The sequence below is a fragment of the Rosa chinensis genome, chromosome 7, assembly GCF_002994745.2.
Source record: "Rosa chinensis cultivar Old Blush chromosome 7, RchiOBHm-V2, whole genome shotgun sequence".
In the NCBI taxonomy this organism is placed as follows: domain Eukaryota; kingdom Viridiplantae; phylum Streptophyta; class Magnoliopsida; order Rosales; family Rosaceae; genus Rosa; species Rosa chinensis.
Genome location: NC_037094.1, coordinates 9,347,549 through 9,373,102, shown reverse-complemented (window position 1 = coordinate 9,373,102; position 25,554 = coordinate 9,347,549). Strand labels below are relative to the sequence as shown.

Genomic DNA, 25,554 nt, shown 5'->3' with positions numbered 1-25,554 from the left:
TGTTGGAATGGATTTTCGATTTGAGTTTGTTGTCTGGCGCGAACTACAGTAAGTTGAGTAGTATCTAACATTTTCTGGTGCAAATTATCAAGCTTAATATGTGTCAGTCCAAGGGGGAGATTGTTAGAATCAACATGGACTTGTCACACATTAACATATAGTAAATTGATAATTAGCTTAGTGTCAAAACTAGTTCAATATGGACACAAACTGTAAATCAATACTAGTAACTTAATGAAGCAGTGTATCAATTCATTAAGGATAGTAATCCATTTCTTAGTCTACAAGAAAGGCTACAAGATTGTGATACATTAAGAATCTAACTAGGAAACCTAATCCGATAAGGAATGCTTTAATGGGAAACTTCTTGAGGGTTAAGTCACCTATATAAATAAGATGAATTGGTCCCTGATTACTACCACGTTTTTTGCAAATTGTTCTGTCCATTGAGAAGCAAGTTGGTAAGTAACAGAAGACCATATTCAGTGATAGTGTTTGCAGCTGCAGAGATGGAATCCATGCCTATGATTGCTAAAGGTAAGCCTTGATCCTTTTATGATTATTGTCGAGTTGATGTGCATATGTTGTGAGCATGTATATGGTTTTTACACTGCACTGGTCCGAAACCTGATAAGTGGCTCCCTAGCTCCTCCACCAACAACTGCATGGATTGTTCCATTCACAGTTCCGGAATAATGAGATGTTTCCGAGTTCACACACTGGTTCTGATAAATTGGGCATGTTCTTTCATAGTTGTGGATATGGCCGAAAAATGCAATGTCCACCTTGCACTTCTGCCAAAGCTTTTGTAAGTTTTCCCTTGCCATTGGTTCTCCAAAAGAACCATCATTCCAATAAGCCGAGGAATAACCAAGAACGCGATGAGCAGCGAAAATCAGCCAAGGCTGTTTCTGCCTGTCAGCCGATGCAAGGCATTTCTCAATGAATTTGTACAGCTCTGAACCTTCTCTCCAATCATGCTCACTGTCTGCTATGCAGAAGTGGAACTTTCCATAATCTGTTGAGTACCTGTGTTTAACAATTCCGATATGGTTTTCATTAGGAGCTTCAATATATCAGATCTTGCTTGTCAAACAAGTCTTATATAGGAGAATTTAAGTAGTATACCAGAACTTAGCTCTGTTCTCAGCAGGCACATAGAACATAGTCTCGGCTACCACACCACATTCACCACCCTAATCATTACCGTCGGAGAAGGATCCTGTCCCTGGTACATCTCTTTCATGATTGCCACTGTTGGAACAGTTGCTGTAAGCTACAGAGGAAAATAAATGTAACATACAGTTTTATATCTCAAAATGATGTTTCCAAACCTTGCAACCATATATGGTACAGTTGATGCAATCGGCTTCACCTGCGATGTGAACTGATCCCACTGTGAGATGTATCCATTGGAATAGGCCATATCTCCTATGTGAAAAACTATGTCAACTCCATCCAACTCCTTGACCAGTTGATCCCTGGTAATGAGAGATCCGGGCTGATAATCAGCATATTCGTTAGAGCCGTCACGCTCGGCCTGAAATTTGTGGGAGGAAAGGAAAGCACGCAATTTATTCTCATTTGCATGAACAAAGATAAACATCTAGGCATCTATAGTCCTCCGATATATTTTCTTGAGGTTACCTTTCCCATGTCACCAAACATAACAACATGCTGCAATGAGTCCTGCCCAGGATAAGGTGATGACTTGAAAGAGTAGGACTTGCTCCAGATATAAGAACTATTAGATAAACTATGGCCAAGCTTGTAAGTGTACCTGCAGGCATAGACAATCAGCATATAACATCCTTCAGAACAGAACTGCCATCTCAAATGATATTCTTATAGTTTCATGTAAAAGAAATGAATCTAGTATTCAAGCTGCATACAAAGAATTTGGCCACAAATCTTTCAGAAAACCTGTGTGGATGAAACCAGGATCGCGCCAGCCAACTGTTCGGGCTGGTGGACCTGCAAAATGTGGCATTCAGTTGGTTCTTCTGTTCAAAAACTTCAAATCAAACTGATCATATGATCCATACCGCACATGGTCTCTCGAGTAAAAGTTAATGTTCCTGCTGGAGAGCTAGTTTGAGACTCTCCCTTGATACCCCAATATTCAACAAGAGGTACAGCTTCATCAATATTATAGCCGCTTGTCCAGGTCACTGTCATCTGCATTAAGAGCAAACAAAATTTTCATAACTTGTTGCACATCTATATAACCAAAGAATAAGTACTAAATCCTAATGACATAAACTTACTTCATCCCAGTGCTGCCCTAGAGCAAGACGGGGGTAAAGGGGTGCCTTTGGATTTGCAAAAGTTATAACATTAGAAACAGCTACCAGTTTTGGCTGCATTACAAAATATGAACTTGAGTCAATATATAATATGGACTACTAAAATTTTGATACTGAATCTGTGATGTGAAATATTGTAGGAAGCAAGCGATTAGCTGAAAGAGAGGTAACACAAACGCACATTTGACAGCCCACCGGAGAATAATGCAAATGAAAAATCTTCCCTTTGATTGATCAATTGAAATTTTAAAGATGTTTTTCCTGTCTTTGAATAATCAGAATTGGAATCATTGGCAAACCTGTACTGAAACGAGAACAAGAAGATCTCAGTACTAATAGAACATACAAAGTGCTATAATATCTAACTGATAAAGAAATATGTTGCAACAAGCCAAGAATATGTACCTTTATAGGAGCTGTGCCTATACATGGAGCATATAGGTCATCATTAAGTGTACAAGTCGATGAACTGCCATAATAGACTAACTTCTTTAATCTACAAGCTTTCAATATAAAGGTAGAGGAAACTAAAGGACAGTGCAGAAAACATCATATGAACGATTTATGAGGGCTTGTAGCTCCAGTGGTTTAGAGCATTATATTTTATACGTATATCCAAGAGGTCGAGATCAAATTCCCCCTTCAATACCAGTAGTTATCAAAAAAGGAAAAAGGTTACACTCTCTAGTGTACTATGTTAGACACTCTCTAGTAGCTATTACGGAATAACCAGCGATTCATATCAGACTAAGGTTTTGTTAAGTACAAGTATAATATATATAGAATTTTAGTCATCAGAGGAGTAATTTAGATGGACATACTTGAAATTTGCAGGAGAAAAGACTGCCAACCAATCAACTTCAGAAGGCTTGGGAGTGCCAACTTCCACCGTTACCCATTGAGAATCTTCCCCCTGCAGCACTTGTTCTTCATGACAAAAAGAACGTGGCTAATAGTAAAAATAAGTAGCTAGTTGATATACTACATTACCTTGGTGCCAAGAAGGACTGGGTTTGCCGTGACAGAAGCATTTTCATGAAGCTTATAAACATCTCTCTGGATTTGAATCTTGGACAGTGGCTGTACCCCATCACCTCCATGCTTATTGTGACTATGAACTGCTGTTAAATTCAATAAGAAAACCGATAACAGGGCAAGTTTAAGGGACAAGAAGAAGCTGAAGCTCTCCAGGCCATAATGTGTGTGAGTGATGTGATCCAAAATGATCAAACATTTTATAGAGCAGTCGCCAACCAAATGTGTCTTTAGTCTCTAACACTCATTGTCATCTTTTGAGTGTAGACATGTATGTTATATTAATGCACTTATTTCTTCTTGCCTTTTCTAATTGATAATGTTCGTATTTGACATTTTGACTAGTCATTTTGTTGCTAATTTGTAAAAATACTTTCTTCAACTCAGACAAAAGGAAAAGATGAATAAAGGATGGATTAAGATGCTGGCGTTCTGATGACTGCTTGTTAAGCCTGTATCACGTGAGATTAAATAATATCTCAAATAGTACTCAAAGTTCTCTTTCTGATTATCTTCCAAGAAAAGCCATTCAACTGAAAAATCATATAAATAACTTTTCTGCAGAAAATAGGGTCTTCTTTCTCAGAATTCTTACCTGAGTGATTATAAAATTATATATGGTTAATTAAAAACCCTAATGACCTGACAAATGGTGTTTTTATATATCCAAATCAGTAGCATAAGCAAATTAATGTGAACACATCCCAAATACAGGAGGTCTTTAAGCATAATTTAGCATAGTCCATGCATCAAACACAGGGTCAAGATAGACTGTTATTTGAATATATGCTTAAACCAATCTGTATCAAAAGAGGGGAGGGGAGGGGAGAATGACATATAGGTTGACCAAATAATATTCTGTAAGACTGTAACAAATGAACTGTGGATTTCATTTGATACCAATTCTGATACCCTAAAATCAGTTGTATAAACAACTTATTTTCTCAGTGGTAAGTTTCTTGTCAAGTGTACATCCACAGTTTGATCATCGAAAGTGTAAGATGATCTACTTCATCATTTAGCTAAGGTAGTTGGCTCACAACCGTCATGCACGCATGCCAAGACGTCCCTGTAGTCCCTTGAGATAGTAAAGGAATCATAGACATTACCGTCACTGCTCTTCTTGTACTCCATGAGAAGTGATGAGTGGTTAAATGCTGTGAGTTTTACAAAGCCAAAGTCTTGATCTTTGTGAAGGCTCCAAGTGGTCTGCACTGGGCTAAATTCTGATAAGTGACTGCCTCCTCCTCCAACAACAATGTGGATTGTTCCATTCACAGTCCCAGAATAATGGGATTTTTCTGTGTTTACACATTGATTCTGCAGCACAAAATTTGAATATTCATGCATGAGGCAAATAAAACGTGTGTGGAAAATCCGAAAGTGTTGCAGTTTCACAGTAAATGCCATTGTGTTTTGCATACCTGGTAAATGGGGCATATTCTTTCATAGTTATGGACATGGCCATAGAAAGCAATATCCACCTTGTACTTTTGCCATAGCTTTTGCATGCTTTCCCTACCCATTGGCTCTTCAAATGAACCATCCAACACATAATATAAGTTGGAGGAATAACCAAGAACACGATGAGCAGTGAATATCAGCCAAGGCTGTTTCTGCCTGTCAACTGATGCAAGGCATTTCTCAATAAATTTGTACTGCTCAGTTCCTTCCCTCCAGTCATGTTCAGTGTCAGCTACACAGAAGTGGAACATGCCATAATCTGTTGAGTACCTGTAAACAACAATTACAGTTGATTTCTTTAAGGGGATTAAGATACATAGTTGAAGACTTAGCCTACAAGAACCCACTATGATATATTTTGAAACTAGCCCGCTGAATGACTGGTGGTACAGTTTTTCTGTTTTCCTTAAAAATAACATAAAACATAAACTCATATAAAGTCTCTAATGTAATCAGCCATAGTAAGTAGTACAAGTTATTTACCAGAACTTAGCTCGGTTCTCGGCAGGAACATAAAACATAGTCTCAGCTAGCACACCACATTCACCACCTGCATCATTACCGTTATAGAAGGATCCGGTCCCTGGTGTATCTCGTTCATGATTACCACTGTTGGAGCATTTTATGAAGTTTCAGAGGACAATGTGAACTTATATATATCAAACAGATGTGTTCATTCACAGGAATAAGGATAAAACAAGTTTACATACCTTGCAATCATATATGGTACAGTCGATGCAATAGGCTCAACCTGTGATGTGAACTGGTCCCACTGTGAGATGTATCCATTGGCATAGGAGATGTCTCCTATGTGGAAAACTATGTCAATGTTATCTAAGTCCTTGATCAGTTGATCAGTAGTATTGAGTGAACCCGGCTGATAATTACTGTATTCATTTGAACCATCGCGCTCAGCCTGAAATTCGTGGGAGGAAAGCAAACTCAATCTTGTATGAACATAGGTAACCATGGAGAGAGCTAGTTATAGAAAATAAATGCTACATATGTCTGACAAGTGTTCATGTAGTGGCCAACATTTTCCACCAAGGTTGATACCTTTCCCATGTCTCCAAATATAACTACACGCTGCAATGAGTCCTGACCGGGATATGGTGATGACTTGAAAGAGTAAGACTTGCTCCAAATATAGGAACCATTAGATGACCTATGACCGAGCTTGTAATTGTACCTGCATATACACATAACAGCCTTAGGTACAGAACAGATATCTCTTTACAGTTCATTTTAAGAAATCAAATTAATATTGAAGCTGCATACAATGAATTTGGCCAAAGGTCCTTTAAGAAACTAGTGTGGATGAAACCAGGATCGCGCCAACCAACTGTTCGAGCTGGTGGACCTGCATTACAAGAAGAACTCTTAGATTAAGGTCTATTATGTGGCATTTACGTGGGTAAATTAGATTGATCATATGATCCATACCACACATGCTCTCTCGTGTAAAAGTCAATGTTCCTGCTGGAGATCGGGTTTGAGCCTCTCCCTTTAGACCCCACTCAACAAAAGGTACAGCTTCATCAATGTTATAGCCACTTGTCCAGGTTACTGTCATCTGCATAAGAGAACAAGAACATATTTAGAAACTTGGTTGCATATATATTCTTACCCACTATCATCCATTACATTTTTGCTTACTTGAGTTCTTAGCCTCAACAATAATGGGTTCAATCTGGAGCCAGTGGAGACTCCATGAATTTATGAAAATACTGAGTCATGTATGTATGAACTTACTTCATCCCATTGCTTTCCTTGAGCAAGACGAGGGTAAAGGGGTGCTTTCGGATTCAAGAAACTTATAGCACTAGAAACTGCCACCAATTTTGGCTGCATTTGATGAATATATACTTAGAAAACAAATGCCTTTATTGAAACCACACACACAGGGTTAAACTGTTAAGTAGACATTAGTATTTCAAATAGCAACCACTGAGCTGGAAGAGAGGATAAATAAGCATACGTTTGATAGCCCGCCTGAGAACAATGCAAATGAAAAATCTTCCCTTTGATTGATCAACTGAAGTTTGAAAGTTCCTTTGCCAGTCTTTGTATAATCAGCACTGGAATCATTCGCAAACATGTACTGAAATGAAAGCAACAAAATTCAGTACGACAGTTCTTATAGCATATTAAAAGCCCTATAATTTCCTCAAATTCGAAGATATATAGATGATACAGCAATAACACACACCTTGATCGGAGCTGAGCATATGTATGGAGCCTGTTGTCTGGAGTCGGTAGATGGACAAGTCGATGAGCTGCCATAATATATAGATTCATTTTTATGACACTGAATTGTATTTATCCAAGCAATGCACTTGATAAAAAGGTTAGAACATTACTCGAAATTTGCAGGAGAAAAAACTGCCAACCAATCATCTCCAGAAGGATTAGGACTATCAACTTTCACAGTTACCCACTCAGAATCTTCTCCCTGAACATAAAGTGACCCAAACTCATTTTAAAAAAAAAAAAGATATCTGGCAATTAACAGTGAAAAGATCAAGTAGTTGAAGTGCAACACGTACCTTCATACCAAGAAGTGCAGGGTATGCTTTGAGCGAAGCATTTTCATGAAGCTCATAAACAGCTCTGTGGATTTGAACCTTGGAAAGCGGCTGAACCCCGTCGCCTGCATGCTTATTGTGGCTATGAGCTGCTGTGTAATGCAACAAGAGAACCAGTATCAGAGCAACTTTCAGGGACAAGAAGCTTGAGCCCTCCATTTGTGCTTGGGGAAGGCTAGTTCCCAATGAGTTTGACGAACCTGTCCGAAAAATGAACAAACCCCAATGAAAACTACAGCATTGATGTCTCAGCCAAATTTGTAACAGGCCAACAAATCACTCTCCATTTAAAACATTTGTTTCCATACTTGGGTAAATATAATATCTTTCCTTTTAAAACTAAAGAGGAATATTCCTTCTTTCCATTTGGATGTAGAAGTTTTCGTATTTGCTTCTTCATCTTGATGCTTCTGTTCAAGTTTCTTTCATTAAAAGAGAGAGAGAAAAAATGGATGGCCCTACGATGGTGTCATGTTGACCTTCTTGTTGAGCCTGTTCCAAGTAAGATACTCAAACACACTAGTGCTAATATCCCCAATATTGTAATCTTCCAAGAAGCTGCATCCAACGGTTTTTTCTTCTTCTTTTTTTTTTTTCTTTTTGTTCGATTCAAAGGTTTCTGTAGCCAAAACCCACTATAATTATATAAACAAAAAACATAATTCCACACTCCCACGCCTTTTGTTACGTAATGATTTTTTGGAATTCTCAGTTAGTCTTATTATACAACCTTGCAGTATAAGGTAGCAATGAGCTGCCAAATGGTGTTTTTGTGTAACCAAATTAGTAGGATAAGAGAACTTCATGTGAACACGGTACCAAATTGAGAGAGCCGTCCCTAAGAATACTTGGGGCATTTGCTTTAGTCCAAACATGTGAATCTGAATTCTGAAAATATCTATATTAAATCAATCATACTCTGCATCAAACTTTTAAGGGACCATGTTCTACACAATATAGTCTATGAAATGGGACCAACTCCAGCCCTACCTACTTTGTTTCACGTTCGCATCTGTCGTGGCCCCTCAGGTGTCTCATAGTCAACTAGGAGGGTTAAAATGGCTTCAGAGCCTTCAATCAAAGAAACTATAGACAGAGTTGATCAAGGTCAACAAGAGAATTTAACCCAGCTCGTTCAAAGCTTGCTTTACATATGGAAAAATGTGGTTTTTCTTTCATTAGTTAAAGCCCTTACTAGACTACAGAAAAAAAAAAATTAAAAATTAAATTATTAAAAAAAAAAGTGCAGGGGCAGGGCACAGATGCTAGTCTGGTGCTTCAGAATTCTTTCACTTGTTTCCATCTCCACGCTTTAAGAACGTAGGGGCAAGCAGCTTCTCAAGCTCCACTAAGCTGAAACCACCGAAACAGGGTCAGTAACTGAACAGAAACATAAGGTCTGGTTCATGAAATGAAGCGCACAAAATCTATCGTCCACTTACATCTGAAATTTCTCAAGTGCTTCCTTTCGTTTCATCATAAATAGATCACTATCTTGAGGTACATTGATTAAATTAGTGCCTACAGAAGGTTGAAACAATAAAACTGAGTCAGAAAGACAAGAATAAGTGAGCAAAAAGCAACATGCATGCGGCACAGCATTTGAGTTAGTCCAGAAGCATCTTATAGCGTCTAAATGGAGTTTCCATTGTTGCTTCCAACAGCATTCAATCTTAAGACTTCCTGGACTTTCCATTTGCTGTCTATTTAAGGTCAGGCTCCATTCTTTATAGTGCAGCCAACTAAAGAATGGTGTTGTGCCTTCATCCCACAAAGGAATGAAGCTATTCCATTTGCAGTAGGCATTAAAATATCCCCTAAAATGTGTAGAATAACACTATAAATATAAGCGGTCCTTACAGGCTAGTGGAGCTTCTCTTTTCATCTCCACATCTTTGTGAACCTTCAGAGACGCTGGTGTGTCAGACTGCTGGACACCCTGTTCAACAATAGCAAGAGTAACTTATTATATTGTAGCAATTTCATAAATTCAACATTCAAGTGAAACTTATAATTAGATCATTATCATCTAGTGAATGCATCCGTTAATTTGAAATTTAAAAAAGAAAAAAAGAAAAAAACACTTTTCAAGTTAAACAATGATAATTATTGTTTGAGGCCACAACTACAACCGAAAACTAGCCTCTGAGATTAAAAAATCTTACTGGTAGATGTGAAGCATCTACATCTTCAGAGAGACACTTGAAAAATTCTAGGCTATTGGGCTAACACAAGAAGTATTTGATACCTTCTTCCTTTCCCGCCTCTTCAGAATCTTCATATGGCATTTCTTGATGTAGTGCATCAAATGATACCGAGAATGCCTAGAGCACAAGTACTCTTGGATTTTCGGGTTCGAAGTTAGCCACTCACTTATATCTCTGGATTTCACAACGTCGTCTCTATTCAAAGATTCTAACCAAATATAAACCGGTCTCCACTGATCAGTGCGTTGAAATCGAGCATGTGGAATATCACCTTGATCTTCTTCTTTCTCCTAATTTGTCAATAATATTATAGAAATAACATCAAAACTTATCCATTAGACAACAAAATGCTCACTTAACTCCCATTTCGACGTTTGTAACGGTTTTTCTCCCCATAAATTTACATCATCTTAAATTCTAACCCTATCTAGAACACCACAAACCTCAATTTCCTTGTTAATTTTTGCACTTGGTTCACTTCCCTTACTTCACAGTTCACACTAATAATTCTGAAGTCAAGCCTCCCAAGTCTCAAAGTAACCGATCCCAATTAGCTTAATTACATGAAAATTAAACTGAAACCTAACGATTAGCAAAAATGAAACGCAAATCATAAGAATTAGGACCTGATTGGCGGACCTCATGCAGTTCTGGATAGCGATGAGGCGGTGACAGACGTCAAGGCGAGGCATGGATTTGATGCCTTCAGGTATGAAATCGAAGTTGGAGTCGATCCAGGCCTCGACCTCGTCCATGGACACAGCTTTGGCCTCGGGGAAAGACGAGAGCCAAGCTCGAGCCATGGTCTCCCATTCTTGCGATTGCTCGCTGTTGTCGGTGTCGGAGACCTTCTGCTCTGCTTCTTCTTCTTCTTCTTCTTCAGATGCTGCTGCTGGTTCTGCTAGGGTTTCCTCTGCAGGAGGGCTCGACATTTTTGCGTCCCGCGAAGAAGAAGAAGAAGAATTGTTTTGATTTTCTTTTGGTGCTAAAATTGGGTTTTTAAAGTTGCAAGCTTGAGGATATCAGCAAAACGACGTCGTAGGGGAGTTGTTATTTTCATTTCCTTTTTTGCAAAACAAAATTTTTATTTGCTGAGAAAACCCCTATATGCAGTAAACTCTCTATCAAGTTTTTGAATTAACTAATTTGGTTTGAGGGGCTGGCTATTGATTAGTCCCCTCAAATTCGACTCATAATCAAGACTAGAGAAACGTTTTCAAATGGGAAAGGAAACAAATCCACCAAATATCAAAATTTTAAAGTGGTTATTGATCTAATTATATAGCCGTCACATCTCATATTTTAACAAAATGGTACCGGTAAATAGGCAAAATTTCAAAATTTTAACTATGTAAATGTTGTACTGTGCCTAACCATGTCAGCTATCTAGTCTTGTGGGCTTTGGCTATCTTTTTCTTTCTCTTCTTATCAGCCTTCGGCACTTTAGTTTTCCGAGCTTCCCTCTTCTCTTCTTTCACTTTCTTCTTGTTCTCTTTTCTAGCAGCTTTCTTATCAAGAGGATCCTGTGCCTTGGATTTTGATGGGGAATTCCCTTCTGAGTCACTTGAGCTTTCTTCATCTGTACCAGAGTCAGACTCGGTCTCATGAGCTTCAGGACCACCAACCGGATCGACCAAGGACTCTTCCAGGGCATTACCATCATGTTCCTGATCTTTCTCAGGTGGAGCTGGTTGGCCTTTCGGAAGAGCCTCCTTTAATCCTGTAATAGTTTTATAGTACATGTCTCCAGTGTCCTCACCACTGGTTAATCGTATTACGTCCGCCTCCGCATTCTTCACGTTATCTAGCGTCTTTGGAATGTATGACTGGAAATAAGAGGAAAAGGAAAGAACAAGTGAATATCCTAAACTTTTGGGTACCCACAATTAGACCAAAATGCAATCTTGTTTAAAGATACAAGGAACTGGTTCAATAACGCAGTTGCAGTCTCATCACCTGCACAAATACAGCATCTGCAATTTCCTCCTCTGCTGTCATATCTCCTCTTGCCATGATTTTTTGTTGTACCTGAAGCCAAACACGTATTTATGATATACTAACTAATAGGAGCCCAAGAATTCATAATAGAGAGCAAAAGGAACCGAACCTTCTCCAGATAACTGTCTATATCATCATCAGCAATACATGGATCCACTATAAAGTCAAAGAGCTCTCGAATTGCCATGACAGCTACACCATGTTTTTTGAAGAAATCCTGTGTACCACCAAATGCTTGATAAGCTCATAGATCTGAATACATAATGTGCTACTTCCCAAGACAATGATAAACTACAGCCAGCGAATTTGGTGAGACGAACTTACGGATACATGGACACAATCTTCACGTAGGAAATCAAGAGCATGAGGGTGGTCGAGATCAACTGATTGAGAGACATCGATGATATACAAGTGGCCCTGCGATCAAGGGAAGATATAAATAAAATTTATATATGAGTTTGATCTTTAGGGTGGTTGATTGCAATACTCACCTCAAAATAAAGTATGTTGTATTCACTGAGATCTCCATGCACCAGTTTGCACTTCTGATATAATGTTCGCATAGCAATAACCATCTGGAATATAAAAAAATCACTGACTTTATTCCAGAAACAAGAAGAAATATCAATTGTAAAACCTAATAGAAAAACACATTGTTATCAAAGGTTGCCCAATGATAATGTATAGAGTAGTGGGCCGCAAGTATGAGAGTTTTCAGGGCATGTGTACAAAGATATGAGCACACCTCCATATAACCTTCTCGTAGCTTGTCAAGTGATAATGCAGCATCCTTTAGGCGTGGCGCTGCCCAACCATCCTTACCTGTAATAGAATACAACAGTCAAGAGTACTGTAACCAGAAAATGTTAAAAGTATCGGTTCCGAAGCCTAGACTCAAGATTGACAACCACTTGGACTTGCCAATATACATAAAACGGGTTAACATTCAAAGTAGGCACCACAGAATACCTATGAATTCCATCACCAGAACATGAAGTCTTAGAGGACCTACTTCTGGGCACCTAATTCCTTCAGCCTTTAGCCTGCATTTTAACAAACCATCACAAATCAACTGGCTTGGAAAAACCAGCTTAAAAATAAAATCATAGACTCAGAGGGGCTGGAAGACGAATTTTATAAGTTCAGGCTAAAAGCAATGTGCATATGTTTTAGAGAGAGGTGCAGACTCGTGAATGTTAAATTAGCGATGCCTGTCAGCAAAAGAACTAAATGTACCCATATAAAAGTATTGTTAGTCTAACCTGATCAAATTCCTTTTTTCTTTCTCGGCCCATGTCTTCACCATTTTCCTAGGATTGTGCTTGCAGTATCCATGTCTGAACCTGTAGTCCCCTTGTACATATCTATCCCTATCCCTGAAGTTGTTCAGACAGCAAAACGAGTAAGACAAAGTGAAAGATACTAATAAACACATACAAACAAAACCCAGCACACTAACTGAATCTCAAAAACTGTAAAATCTTATCTTCCCTGTACTATACTCTATGGTTGCTTGGTCAAATTCTCCATCAAACTTACTACCAAAAAGGAATAATTTGAGAAAAGTACACAATGAACCTCAATACAAAAAGTAGATGATGAAACAGTGTTTCACAATTTTTTTCAACAGAAACCTACATGGTGAATGCATCTGGTACATTGCTAAAATTTTGTTTAGTCATTGGAATAAGATAACAGTTTAAGTGAACTTACTTAAAAACAAGAATAGAGGTTTTGAAGACTTTGATTGCCAGTTCCCCGCCATCAGCTTTTGTTGCATGATAAACATTTGCCTGTTCAAGAAGAAAGAATAGTTTGTCAATAAGAACAAATGGAGAAAAACACGAAAATGATGAATCAGAAGTTCCAAGAAAAATTAGTAGTCATCAACCAATCATCACTAAAGAAATATTAACACGGTGTCAACCAATTAGATTCCGGAATAACAAAAATAAGCATACTTCTTTCCCAGTAGAAATGCAGCCATTGATATCCTTAAACACTCCGCGATTCAGCATTTTGAATAACACCATCCGAGTTCTAGGATCAATAGCCTGGTAAAATTATGCCAACCACCAAAACCAATAAACAAAACTGCATTGTTCGAAATTCACAATGATTAAAGAAAAACCAACATGGATAAAATGTGGTGTTCTCATTCACCTGCTCAACAGTGGCACGATCCGCCTTCTCAGTAGTCTTTGTTCTTCCAGTGGCCATGTCCCGAACACTTTCCCTAATCGCAGTCGTCACAGAGTTGGACATCCCAACATGCCTCCCTTCCCACTCCTAAACCCAACCAAATGTAAATTTTGCAACCAAATTACCTCCTAAACTCACCAACTTGGTAATAAAATTAACTTTTACACACACCAATGACGCAATCAATCGACGAATTCTACTTTTCGGTTTTGCAATTTTACCTCTAACGGCGAAGCTCGGATGTGAGTGGAGAACCTCTGGTTGCGATTAGAGAGAGGCTGAAGAGTAGAGGAGTTAGGGCGAGAGTGAAGGCCCCCATGGGCATTTGGGCGCCGCGAATTGATAGTGAAGGCGCCTTCAACTGCGTCGTCGTCCTTGGAATCCAAATAGTCCAATGCATCTCCGATGTCCGAGTCCGATGACCAGTCCTCTTCCTCATCCTCTTCTACTACTACTTCTTCTTCTTCTTCGGCTTCAGGAGCAATCGCTTCAGTCTCTTTCACTGATTTTGTTTCTTCAACGGCAGCCATTTCTGGTTTGTTCTTTCTGATTATTGGGAAAGGGAAAATCAGTGAAGACGAGGCTTTGTGAGGGGAAGGAGACGAGTCGAAATGAGTGGAGCGGCTAGTGTGGGTTTTCAAGTTTGATTCTTTTTTTGAATTAGGGTTTTCGGGGTCGTTTAGTTAGTTTGGCTTCTGAGTTCTGAAGCGGTCCGGGTCGGTTGCAGTTCGCAAAGTACGGTTCGTTGGCGCGCGCCACGTTGGACGAAGCAAATTCATTTTTCCATTTTCTTTTTTTAAAAGGGAGATTTTTTTTTTTTTGGTAAACAAGAAATGTGAGAAATTTAACCCCAAGAAATGACATTTATCTGGGTTGTCTATAGGGTTATAGAATAATGAAATTTCGGAGTCTGAAACTGTTAAATTAGTTCATCAAATGTTTACAATATAGTAATTCCTAGTTCCAGAGTCCCATAAAATTTTCACCTTCTCACGGACATTTTACCATAGTGACACACAGGTCTCCGTTTAGTAAGCGAATGGTCTTGGTGACACATTGAAAGAATTGAACTATAAGTTGAGGGCCGTTAGGCCATTAGCCGTGTGATTACAGTGAACCACACGAGGGGTTAAGAGCAGATAAAAGGAAGTTTAGAACTTTCGACTGCAAGTCTCTTTAAGTTGTATAAATTTGAAAATCACAAATTAGATCCCAGATAATGTAACAGTCAGAAAACAGCCTTTTGGAACTATGGAAATTAGGCATTATCTACCTCATTTGCACCCTCTTCAGGGTGTGACTACAAACAATGAATGCTACAATTCAACTTGTATTGCTAAAGCAATAGGTTACATCAACAAAAATAACATCTATTATGTATTTAAGAATTTAGGGCCTCAAGTTGTTTCCGAAGCTCTTCTAGGTCATCAACAGTAGTATCTGTGGCTTCAGCAGGTGGTTTTTGGAAGTCATCCGCACTGGGAAGCTCCCGAACAAGACCTTCTGGAAGAGTATCTGAAGACAATAGACAAAATTAAAGAAGAAGAGAAGCGAGGCAAACAAACACAACCAGGGGAAGATTTGGCTCCCCAAAGAGCAGATCAAACATAGTTATATACTTTCTTTTCCAAGAAGCATTCACTTTCTGAAGGAAAACTTCCTTCCTAAGCAGTCATGACTCCTACTAATGAATTATTTGCTCCAGGAGAAATATTGAACATTCAGTGAAATCTTTCTGATTGTAAGAAGTTGAAAAGTGAAGGATGAATTACCTGAACGTTTGGCCTCTATCCTATCTGGCTCAGTATCATCAACAACGCTGAAAAAACAACAACAGATGCACTTAGTTCAATTTTAAACTGTTAGTTTATGACACAGCGTGATATCCATGGATTGCTTCCATTTCCATAAAGCTCTTCCTCTAAAATGCATGCAAATCTGTTGTCTTTAGTGTAAGAAAATATCCCCAGCCATCTTTATTTTTAACAAGGCCTAGGCATTAGTGAGTTTGTAATGTGACGAATTCCATTATTAGTCAAAGCACCTTATTTCCCATTCATTATCAAGATGGAGTGGAGCTTCTATTACAGATGATGATGCGTCAGATTCCATCTTTGCTTTACTAGCAGCATCCCTAGCCGGCTTTGCAAGCAAGTATTCTTTCTGCACAGTTAATATTATATCTAGCATCAGTAATGAAATTACATAATGTAACGTCTAATCACCAATTCCACCATTGGGTGCACTAACGCTGGATCTGACTTTCTTACCTGACGTTCCAGACAAGCAAAATTTGAACACTGAGGATTTGGCCTCATTTCCATGGTGGGGAAGAAGTCTTTAAGAGAATTATATCCCTGCATCAAACATGGAAGATGAATCCCAGCTGATGCTGCTTTCCTATTACAGAATAGATATCTCACGCGCACGCGCACGCACAACACACACACACACAGAACTTAACATACGACTTACCAAGTATGGGGAGACATTTCCAAAGTTCAGCAAGTATTTGAGTGTATTCTGAACTAGCAGCCCAGCAACAACTCCCTATAAAATCAAATGAAATCAGTTGCTACAAGAATAACAGCGTAGTATTGCACATCCTGCATCCAACATTGACATATCCCTGAGACCGATTCTAGATTGTCCGAAATGTCTATAAACTAGAGAATAACTAAGCCAGGCTCCATCCTCCGCCAAAATTAAAATCAGTGTCAAGATTTTCATTTTTCCTTTTCATTCATGGGTTTAGCAAGTTCGAATAATAAAAGATCCAAATATAAAGCCACCAAGAGATGGACGAGAAATTTATTTACCATAGTAGTAGGTAAAGATGCAGCACAAACCCCTTCTCGCTTAAGTGTGCGTTCATCTATTCCAGATGCTACAACCTGAGAAAGAGATATATAAGGAACAAATAATAGGCTGATCTTCAATTCTTCATCTTTCTTATTCCTATATTCAGAACCCTCCTACATCATCAAAATTCATATAAACCCACAACAACAAAAAACAAAACAGAACAACATACCAAAGGTGGGGCACATGCAAAACAGGCAGTTTCACCAGGTATAAGCAACTGAATATGACCTGAAACAGCATCCTCAGAAACACCTGCCATTTATGTTCTTCATGTGAATTTTCATTGTAAAGTATAGATAGATCTATAAATGATATGCACCAGGCCATAAATGGAATACAACCAAAATGATTTTCAAAATATAGCCTGTATGACTATAATTAAGAAAAATTATGCAAAATCATGTTTGTATTTCATCATAGGTGAGAGAATGTTAGACCATACATACGTCATATACAAACATAATCATATATGTACGACTAATATGCAGCTCACAGTTCTCACCCACTCCATTTCAGCCATTTATATCTGATCTAAGAGCTGAGAAGTGAATCCGGATCAGGTCCTTTACTCTTTATTAGATCTGACCCACTATGCATCATAATGAATTTGACCTACTATGGGTACTACAATATTACATTCATGGTAATCCAAAATTTCAAATACAGGAACCAGTTTGCTTACCAGACTCCATCCATGTCTGATTCAGTTCATTGCAAGCCTGATTAACAGCCATTCGAGCTTCGTAATTATCAACACAGCTTAACACAAGGTCTACTCCACTGCCTTCCTTATCTGGGCAAAATGATTTATTTTTCAAACTGGACGTAAAGGTTTCAAAACCTTGCACTGTTGTGATGTTCAGTGTATAGCTCTACACACAAAGTGAACTGATAAGCATGGGAAAGAAAATAAAAATTATGGGTAGTATGATTGAAGCATCAAAGATTCAGGGATCCATAACTAGTAGCATCTAAATAAATTACTTATTAATGCCTAGTAGACGGAAAATAGAATGCAATTCCACAGTTGTGAACTTCCGATTAGATAGGAGAAAGATCTTGAGAAATACTAACCTCAAGCACAACATCAGGATTTATGTCTGAAAGGGTCTGTACAGCAGCATCTGTTTTTGTCATACCACTCTGAAAAGGGAAAACATATCTCTATAAAATAAAAATTTACAACCCTGAAATTCTTAGAAAATACAACTATGCTCAGCATACAGAACAAAATTGGCAACACAAAGGCAGCAAGAAGAAAAGGAATTTTTATATAATCTAGACGCAGCAGCACCTAACCTATGAAGCATATAAGATGTTGACTATACGAGTAAAGAGAAAAAATCTGGTTGAGAAGTAAAGAGAAACTTCCAAAAAGAAAGAAAGACAAATGAGCAAATAAGAATGAATACCTGCTCTGGACGAAAGAATAACCTATTCATGTTAGCTAGCTCTACTTTATCATAATCGTACAATAGAAGGCGACCAATACCACATCTTGTTAGCATCTCAGCTGCTACACTTCCTACGCCACCTACTCCCTGCAAAATTTCACGAGGAAGACAGGTCACCAATCAAATAACCAAAGAGTGAGTTAAACATACTAAATTGAGAAATTACATATATTATGTGGTAAAATCAAATATTGTTCTAAATTGACAAAAAGGAACATTGACAGAGATAAATACATACAACTATGGCTACGGAGAACTCCCTTATTCTTTCATAGTTTTTCACAATGCCCATCCTCTGAAGTGCCATAAGCCTACTGTAAGGATTGCTATCTACCACCTCAGCGCTCATATCCTGCCACCATAACATGTAACACATGAATGAAAAACACAAGCATCACATGAATGATATTCGAAGACTACACGAAATAATTACCTGAACTTTGGATCGCCGAACAGGTCCAGTTTTTGCAAGACTGGTAAGGCGTTCAACACGCAGTTGTAGCTACAAATTAAATTTGTCATTGAGAGAAAAAAAAAAAAAATTGTCAGTCCTACAATAGAAACTTTAGTAAACTTATCAGTTTCGAATATTCAGAACTTGTTACTAGTAATTAGCAACCATTTACTTAACTTTATCATAAAGAGAGCATCAGAACAAACACATATTTGATCATCTAGTGCCATTCCCTAAATTTTCACAAGCATCAAACACATGCACAAAAGAACAATCAAATCCTAACAAGTAAACTAAAATCAAGTCTACATTGATAATTTGACAGATTGGGCGAATATTCTCCCCAGCACAATAGAATCTGCAGAATTTTAAAATGCGAATTCATGAACCGAGAAAAGATTACAGATATATTACTGAAACATATGGAATCTATCGATGAGCAATCTGGAAGATGACTAATCAAACAGTCAGATCAAAGCAAACAAAAGGTCCAAAAATAAAGCTCAATTTCGCTATTAGATCCGAATTGATACATACTTTATCGATTGGAGCCCTCTGCGAAGGATCGGTGAGCGATCTCTTCAGCGAATCGAGGTCGTTAAGCATCTCCTTCAATTCCACCTCCATTTCTTCTTCTTCTTCTCTCTGTTTCTCTCCGAAGCTGAAATTGATTTCCGAGTAGAGATTGTGATTTTGACTATGAAATTGTATCGAAAACCGCTCTTAAATTCGTTGCCTTGTTTGGAAGCGTTTACATGCACAAACGCTTTTAGGAAAGCAAAGGAAAAATGCTCACTGTTGCCAGAGCTGAGGGGAGTGACAGAGTAGACCAACCTGAAACCCACTTTCTGGTTTGTTGGGCTGAGTCAGGCTCAACTAGAAATTCTGGTGCTTGTATTTCCTATTGGGCTTCGTTTAATAACAGTAAAGGCCCGATTATTATTGGGTTCGGTGGGTCGGGTTTGTAATTACTGACGGAAAATGGATTCTTCAAATGTCATCCTGAAGTTGTTGACTTGACCAGTGAGTTGAAACTCAAACCAATCAACTCACCCAACGTCCGACCTTACGGTAATCGTTGGATGAAAAGGCGCTAATAAAGCGTGGTTTTCACAATCCAAACATCGTTGTATCGTTTCTTAGTTGATGAGTTTGCGTGTAATTTGATCTGTTCTAATATATAATGAGGACTGTTAAAATGAAAATAAGAGCTCCGTAATATTTTGATTCTCATAATTTTTTTTCTTGTTTTGAATATTTCGGACATATGGAGCTTCAAAAATTCAGTAACTATGATTTTCATCAAAATTTGGTATAGTTTTGTTTCTAAAAATAATTAAGTATGTGTTTGTCAATTGTGGTTTCACTCGATAGTATTCTATTATGTTATAATATGTAATTACAAGCGATGAATGATTAGATTTTTTTTTTTTTTTAAAACAACGACTAGATTGGACTTCTTTCTAGTATTTATTAAAACTAAATAGTTACTTTCAGTGTTTTTTTTATATTTTTCATTTGTTCATTTTCCAACTGAAAAATCAATTAGTAGAAAAACTAGAGTTAGAAGGGTCGATCGATAATCATCGGTCCATATCAATGAGTTGGATACAAAGAAACAACCCTACTCAATCTTATTCCATCGTCTACATCACCATGCCAATGTTTGACAAATGAAACATGATTAATGAAGAAAAGTGGATCTTACTCTTAAAGAAAGAATTGCGACTTCCATGATTGTCGTTAGTGTGTATGTGTATGCATCCCAAACTTTGGTCCCCTGCTAGCGAAATTTCATAGCAGAAAATTGAGAGAGTTTGATACGCCACCCAACAGCCACCTCCCCCATTTTTGTCAACCATGTGTTTTCATGTTGATGGTTCTAATGTCTCGTACACTTTCACACACCTTTCAGTTTTCTCTAATGTTATTTGTTTTCAAGCATAGACGTATGTTACAAGCCGATGATGGACGATGATTCGTCAAATTGTTGAATAGAATATGTGATTAAATTGTCAATTTATATTTAGATCGTAATTATGCACCATGCATACTATAATAAATGATTTTTCTGTAGAATATATAGCAATCAGCGACACGAAAACCACTTAATTAACTGGTAACAGTAGCTTGATTATTTTCTGTGGGCTGAGTCATTTGGCTGTACAAGGAATCAATGCAAGTACGTAGCATATTGCTTTTGGGGCTAGAACTCAATCTGGAAGGAGTTCTCAGAATTTCAATATAGATAGTGCTGTCCCATCATGCATGTTGTACAAAGCACTAGTATAATTTCTATGCATACTCTAGTTAGAATGGACTATCAACCAAATGCGAATAAGAGGAATGTGATTCCAAACCCAAAATAAATTATTGTGAAGTAGCATATATATTATATAATACATGGAGATCAAAATCAAATTTGTGACTTTTTTATGAGGATTTTTGTATTTTTCTCTGGAGTTAATTTAGGCATAATGTATGTCTCCATTTCTGTCTGTTACTAACTATCATGTGTGTGCACGTAATTCTACTCGTGTCCAGCTCCTCTAAAGTTAGGAGCCGTGAAGTTACATGAAGTTAGTAAAATCCAAGCCATTTAAATTTATCTAACGGTTCAAGATAAAACATGTCATGAAGAGTTTTTTTTTTTTTTTTGACACAACCAACAATGCATAACTGATGGTGGCATTTGCCGTTCAATCCTCAAGTTACTTTCTCAACATAGATTCCAGGTCCTATTATTGAATGATTTTCCCATTCGTTTTCCAGAAAGAAGTAAAAGGAAGAGCAGTTCAATCTCCATTAGAATTAAGATACCAAACCTTAACAATTAAAATAAGAAATTAAAAGTTTTGGTAAGTTGGCTTCCTGTGTCATTAAAACAGAATAGCTCGTGAGTAATTTATATATAGTGATTTATCAAAGCTGATGACTCCTTTCCTATTGAATCGATTGATCATATTGAGTTTCTGTGGTTACCATCCAAATCATTCAAATTATAGCTCTCTGTATCTGGTCTTTGTATCCTGATATTCAAATTGACTACGTGAGAATTAAGAAGAGGAAGCAATTCATTTGATAGCAGGAGATATATCCTGACAGAGAATGTTGAACAACGATGAGAGATAGAGGAGATCGATCATGAAACAAGGAGATTGACGGCAATTTTTTTTTTTTTGGAAGGAGGTTTGACGGCAGTTACAAAAATAAAGGTACCTAGGTTAATTTGGCTGACATGGACAATTTCGGTTCATTTGATTAGTTAAATGGCTTAGATTTTACTAACTTCATGTAACTTCACGGCCTCTAAATTTAGAGGAGCCGGATCCATTCTACTCAATTATCACATGGTAATACTTGGGACAATGCATGAGGACTCAAAACTTCAGGTTTTCAAGTTCCCATATATTTCATTATTTAGAAAATATATTTTGTAAATAATTAGAGGCATTGGACATTTGATATAATTATAAAGTGTCATATTTAAGTGCAATAAACGCATTATTGTATTTAGCTCAATGCACAAAATCATACATCTCATTTGCAGTGAACTTGTTAGCTAGACATAACTCTGCGCCAACACGCCACCATTAGAATGGTGTAAAGACAATCTTTCGATACTTAAAATGTACAATTGATATTTGCTTATTTTATCCCTACAAAGAGAAAAAGAATTACAGAAGAATGAGATCGAACCCCATTAGGCATTGCGCCACCGTCAATACCGCCGTGGCCAACAACATTGTCGCCACTAAGGGTGGCTGGCCTCACCCACCTCTCTTACATCAAAACGATGGTGATGTTTTGATGAGTTTTGCTGATGCAAAATATCTCTCTAACTGTCACAAATGTCGCTCCCAAGCAGGTTATGTTTTTACCATGGGAAACACAACGATATCTTGAAGGTCTACAAAACAGACCGTTGTTGTAACTTCCTTGACTTATGCAGAGATTATTGTCCAGTGAACCTAAAAATTATCCAATGATAAATCATGTAACTGAAATATGCATCAAAACATTTGATGGAATGATATATCACATAACTGAAAAGCCTATATGTTAAATGAATTATTGTAATCAATAGATTCATATGATCCGATCAGTACGTTTTTGTCAATGTATTCAATTCATTGTATCACAACTCAGATAATTTCAAAGTCAGAAATAAAAATATATTTTCAACTGTTATGCAACATAGCAAAGTAATCCAATGTAGGCATGATTCTCATTTCCTCACACAAGCCCCACCAAACTTGTAGATTCAATCTCAAATCCATGATGCCTATACATTTTAGGGTTTTCATTGTGTTCCTTTTGGCTTTGACCGAAAAATAGACAGGCAAACCCTTATCACTTCTCAGGTATGCAACCTCTACAGCTGCAATTGACACAGTATAAAGCTCATTATAAACCTGATAGCGTAGCACCCATAAATATTAAAATATGAGACCATTGTACTATTGGTATCTAGTTTGTGAACTTTAGCGTGCAAAAAAAGAAATCTCTTCTTGCCAAATCGGCAAAATCCCAATCGATTCGAGCTACCCATTTCTCTGATGGCCCTAAAAACCCTGGGCAGCACTATAAATCGAATCATCAATAATCAATATTCCCATACACATGAACTTTGTCCGGTTATTTTGTAGCAGCTAGCTAAGCCTTTAGCTCGCATGCCTCAGCTAGTGAAGCAAAGCACACACCATGCAAAGAATCATAATGATGCCAATCAAGTAATGAAAGCCTTAATACCTCTTGCTGGGGGTCTATCATAATATTATACATAATGAGGAAGAGACAAAAAATAATTAAAGAGAGAAACCCTAAAGCAATTAGAGCTGAAGTTCTCAAAATTATAGGTATTGATCGAGAGCCTTGAGATCAATTGTGCAGCTTGTGTCAAGAGAATGACATATCTTAGCTAAATCGTCGACAATGAAATTTGTTTCTCTGAGAATGTAAAAAAAAAAGAAATTAAACCTCTTCAAAATAAAAAGAGAGATATTTGAAATCTTAAAATATCTTCATGATCTTGTAAAGAGTTGAGAATGTTCTATCAAACAATTAATTAGGATTTCAGAATCACATTTCACTGCAAGTTTAATCAACGCATTTTCATGAGCTTCTTCAATGCCTTTATGAGTTTATGTAAATGCTAAACCATTTGTCAAATATATGCATACTATATACTTGTTTAAAATGGGCAATCTTGTTACATAAAAAGAGACCCGAAATGAGTTTCCAAAACAATGCACACATGAACAGACTTCGAATGTGCGATGTACCAAACCCTAAAAGTTGTTTGGACGGATATGGGAATCCTTCAAAAATGAGCATAGTTTTCAAATAATTGGTCTTAAAAAGAAATATCATCACACGGGTCTCTTGTCCCCTTGCTTCTTTTCAAGTTTTCTGATTCAAGCATGCATGTGTGAGCACTTGGGTGCTGTGATTATGCCTCTCAATAAGTCATACGCATATAGTGCAGAGAAGTGATAGATATGCAGAGGCACTCTGTATAGATATATCATCAGTCATTTTCATACTATATATCCCAAGTTTGCTGGGTCAACAAGCGAAAACTAATCTGATTAAGAAAATTAACGGTCATGGGAATATAAAACTAGGGCAAGTAACCGACCCATGCCGGAGCTTAACTAGAAGTTAATCTCTGAAAATAACTATTCGGTGATGTAGCTTTGCTTGTGATTATGGCTTATTAACCTCTCGTAATTAAAATAATTAGAGAAAAATAAAGAAACTATGTCTGTCTCTTTCGGAACGTGGATTGTCATTATGTGGTTCGGGGGCTTCAGAGGTTGAGTAAGATATAAACCCTGGCTATTATATTTGAACGTAGTGTGTTTTGTTTTCGTGTGAATAGATTTAGCAGCAGCAGTGTGATTAGAGACCAAGTGAGGCAGGTCTTGATTAAGTAATTAACTAATCGAAATGGGATTACTTGTTGCAGAAGATGAAAAATAATTATGCAAGAAGTTTATGCAGCACGCAACGCAACCCACGTATAATTGCATAGCATGGATATAGAACAAGAATTGTTGTCGCTTGCCATTTTCTGGTTAATTTATGACGTACGATATGACACCCCAAATATTGAACAAAGCTAATTAAAATTGCGATTAATTCATAAAGCTATTTGTTGTGTCATAGGTTTATCCATATTGCTGATTAACCTAACACCCACAAGTGATCTCAAAATTTAAATACAAAAGAGCATTTAAAGATAGGATCATTTTTAGGTTCACTCTTAGGGTGAACTAGCATATTTACCTCAATTGTCGATTATTTTACTTAATAAATTTATAATTCAACGGTCCATATATTAAATTAGCTTTTAAATATCATCTTTGTAAAAAATCAATCAAATCAGAAATCATTTAATTATCTAATTGAATCAAACAAATGGTTGGTTCTAACAACACGTACTTACTACTATTATTATGAACCGTCCATGTATTTCATATAAATGAATAGCTAAAAGGTCCTCAATTTAATTTATTTTTTATAGAGTTAATCTTTGTATTAACTTATACAACATAAATTATTGGATTAGAAAATTATAAAGTTATTATGCGTTAATCGCAAAAGAGTGAGTTTCACCCAAGGGGTAAATCTAAGAATTGTCTGATATTTAAATATGTGACTCAAACTCTAAAAAACCTTATCATTAACTGCTACATGACACCTTCCTTTGGTGGAACTACGTACATATAGGTTTAAGTATGTGATTGAGAAATTAACGGGACAATTTATTGGAGAATCATTCAACAATTTTTAGGAGACTAATATATAACCCGAAAACTTTACCTCCAAGCAATTGAATCTTATATCAAATTTAGTCCATTAGTTTTTAGTTATCTCCAAATATGAAAGACCAAGACCATTCAAAATATATCCAGTGGATGATCGAGATCCTAGTTTGAATCTCTTCCAAAAATATCCACAAAAAAATAAAAATAAAAA

General features: G+C 37.2%; 4 protein-coding genes and 1 pseudogene across 4 annotated transcripts; all 5 read right to left on the bottom strand.

Moving 5' to 3' along the window:
* Positions 1-409: 409 nt before the first annotated feature.
* On the bottom strand, positions 410-3,690 carry LOC112177352 (annotated as a pseudogene).
* Positions 3,691-3,991: 301 nt separating this feature from the next.
* On the bottom strand, positions 3,992-7,707 carry LOC112180286 (probable inactive purple acid phosphatase 27). The gene is made up of 12 exons (XM_024318812.2): positions 7,352-7,707; positions 7,166-7,257; positions 7,015-7,081; positions 6,784-6,906; positions 6,558-6,650; positions 6,249-6,378; positions 6,084-6,165; positions 5,862-5,994; positions 5,516-5,721; positions 5,289-5,414; positions 4,766-5,075; positions 3,992-4,661 (listed from the first exon to the last, which is right to left on the bottom strand). Exons 1-12 carry the CDS (start codon positions 7,547-7,549, stop codon positions 4,356-4,358), a joined length of 1,866 nt encoding a protein of 621 aa, XP_024174580.1. The 5' UTR covers positions 7,550-7,707; the 3' UTR covers positions 3,992-4,355.
* Positions 7,708-8,488: 781 nt separating this feature from the next.
* Positions 8,489-10,576, bottom strand: LOC112180288. The gene is made up of 5 exons (XM_024318816.2): positions 10,224-10,576; positions 9,639-9,887; positions 9,251-9,329; positions 8,833-8,911; positions 8,489-8,743 (listed from the first exon to the last, which is right to left on the bottom strand). Exons 1-5 carry the CDS (start codon positions 10,527-10,529, stop codon positions 8,680-8,682), a joined length of 777 nt encoding a protein of 258 aa, XP_024174584.1. The 5' UTR covers positions 10,530-10,576; the 3' UTR covers positions 8,489-8,679.
* Positions 10,577-10,843: 267 nt separating this feature from the next.
* LOC112180287 (serine/threonine-protein kinase rio1) lies at positions 10,844-14,485 on the bottom strand. Its single transcript, XM_024318813.2, has 12 exons — positions 14,019-14,485; positions 13,759-13,884; positions 13,557-13,649; positions 13,309-13,388; positions 12,858-12,971; positions 12,565-12,638; positions 12,341-12,417; positions 12,087-12,170; positions 11,920-12,012; positions 11,705-11,812; positions 11,554-11,625; positions 10,844-11,423 (listed from the first exon to the last, which is right to left on the bottom strand). Exons 1-12 carry the CDS (start codon positions 14,325-14,327, stop codon positions 10,980-10,982), a joined length of 1,674 nt encoding a protein of 557 aa, XP_024174581.1. The 5' UTR covers positions 14,328-14,485; the 3' UTR covers positions 10,844-10,979.
* Positions 14,486-14,955: 470 nt separating this feature from the next.
* On the bottom strand, positions 14,956-19,410 carry LOC112175123 (ubiquitin-like modifier-activating enzyme 5). The gene is made up of 13 exons (XM_024312785.2): positions 19,108-19,410; positions 18,550-18,618; positions 18,355-18,468; positions 18,075-18,203; positions 17,737-17,805; positions 17,345-17,534; positions 16,832-16,914; positions 16,617-16,691; positions 16,273-16,347; positions 16,068-16,154; positions 15,842-15,960; positions 15,570-15,616; positions 14,956-15,312 (listed from the first exon to the last, which is right to left on the bottom strand). The coding sequence occupies exons 1-13, from the start codon at positions 19,195-19,197 to the stop codon at positions 15,179-15,181; spliced, it is 1,281 nt and encodes a 426-aa protein (XP_024168553.1). The 5' UTR covers positions 19,198-19,410; the 3' UTR covers positions 14,956-15,178.
* Between the last annotated feature and the right edge of the window lie 6,144 nt (positions 19,411-25,554).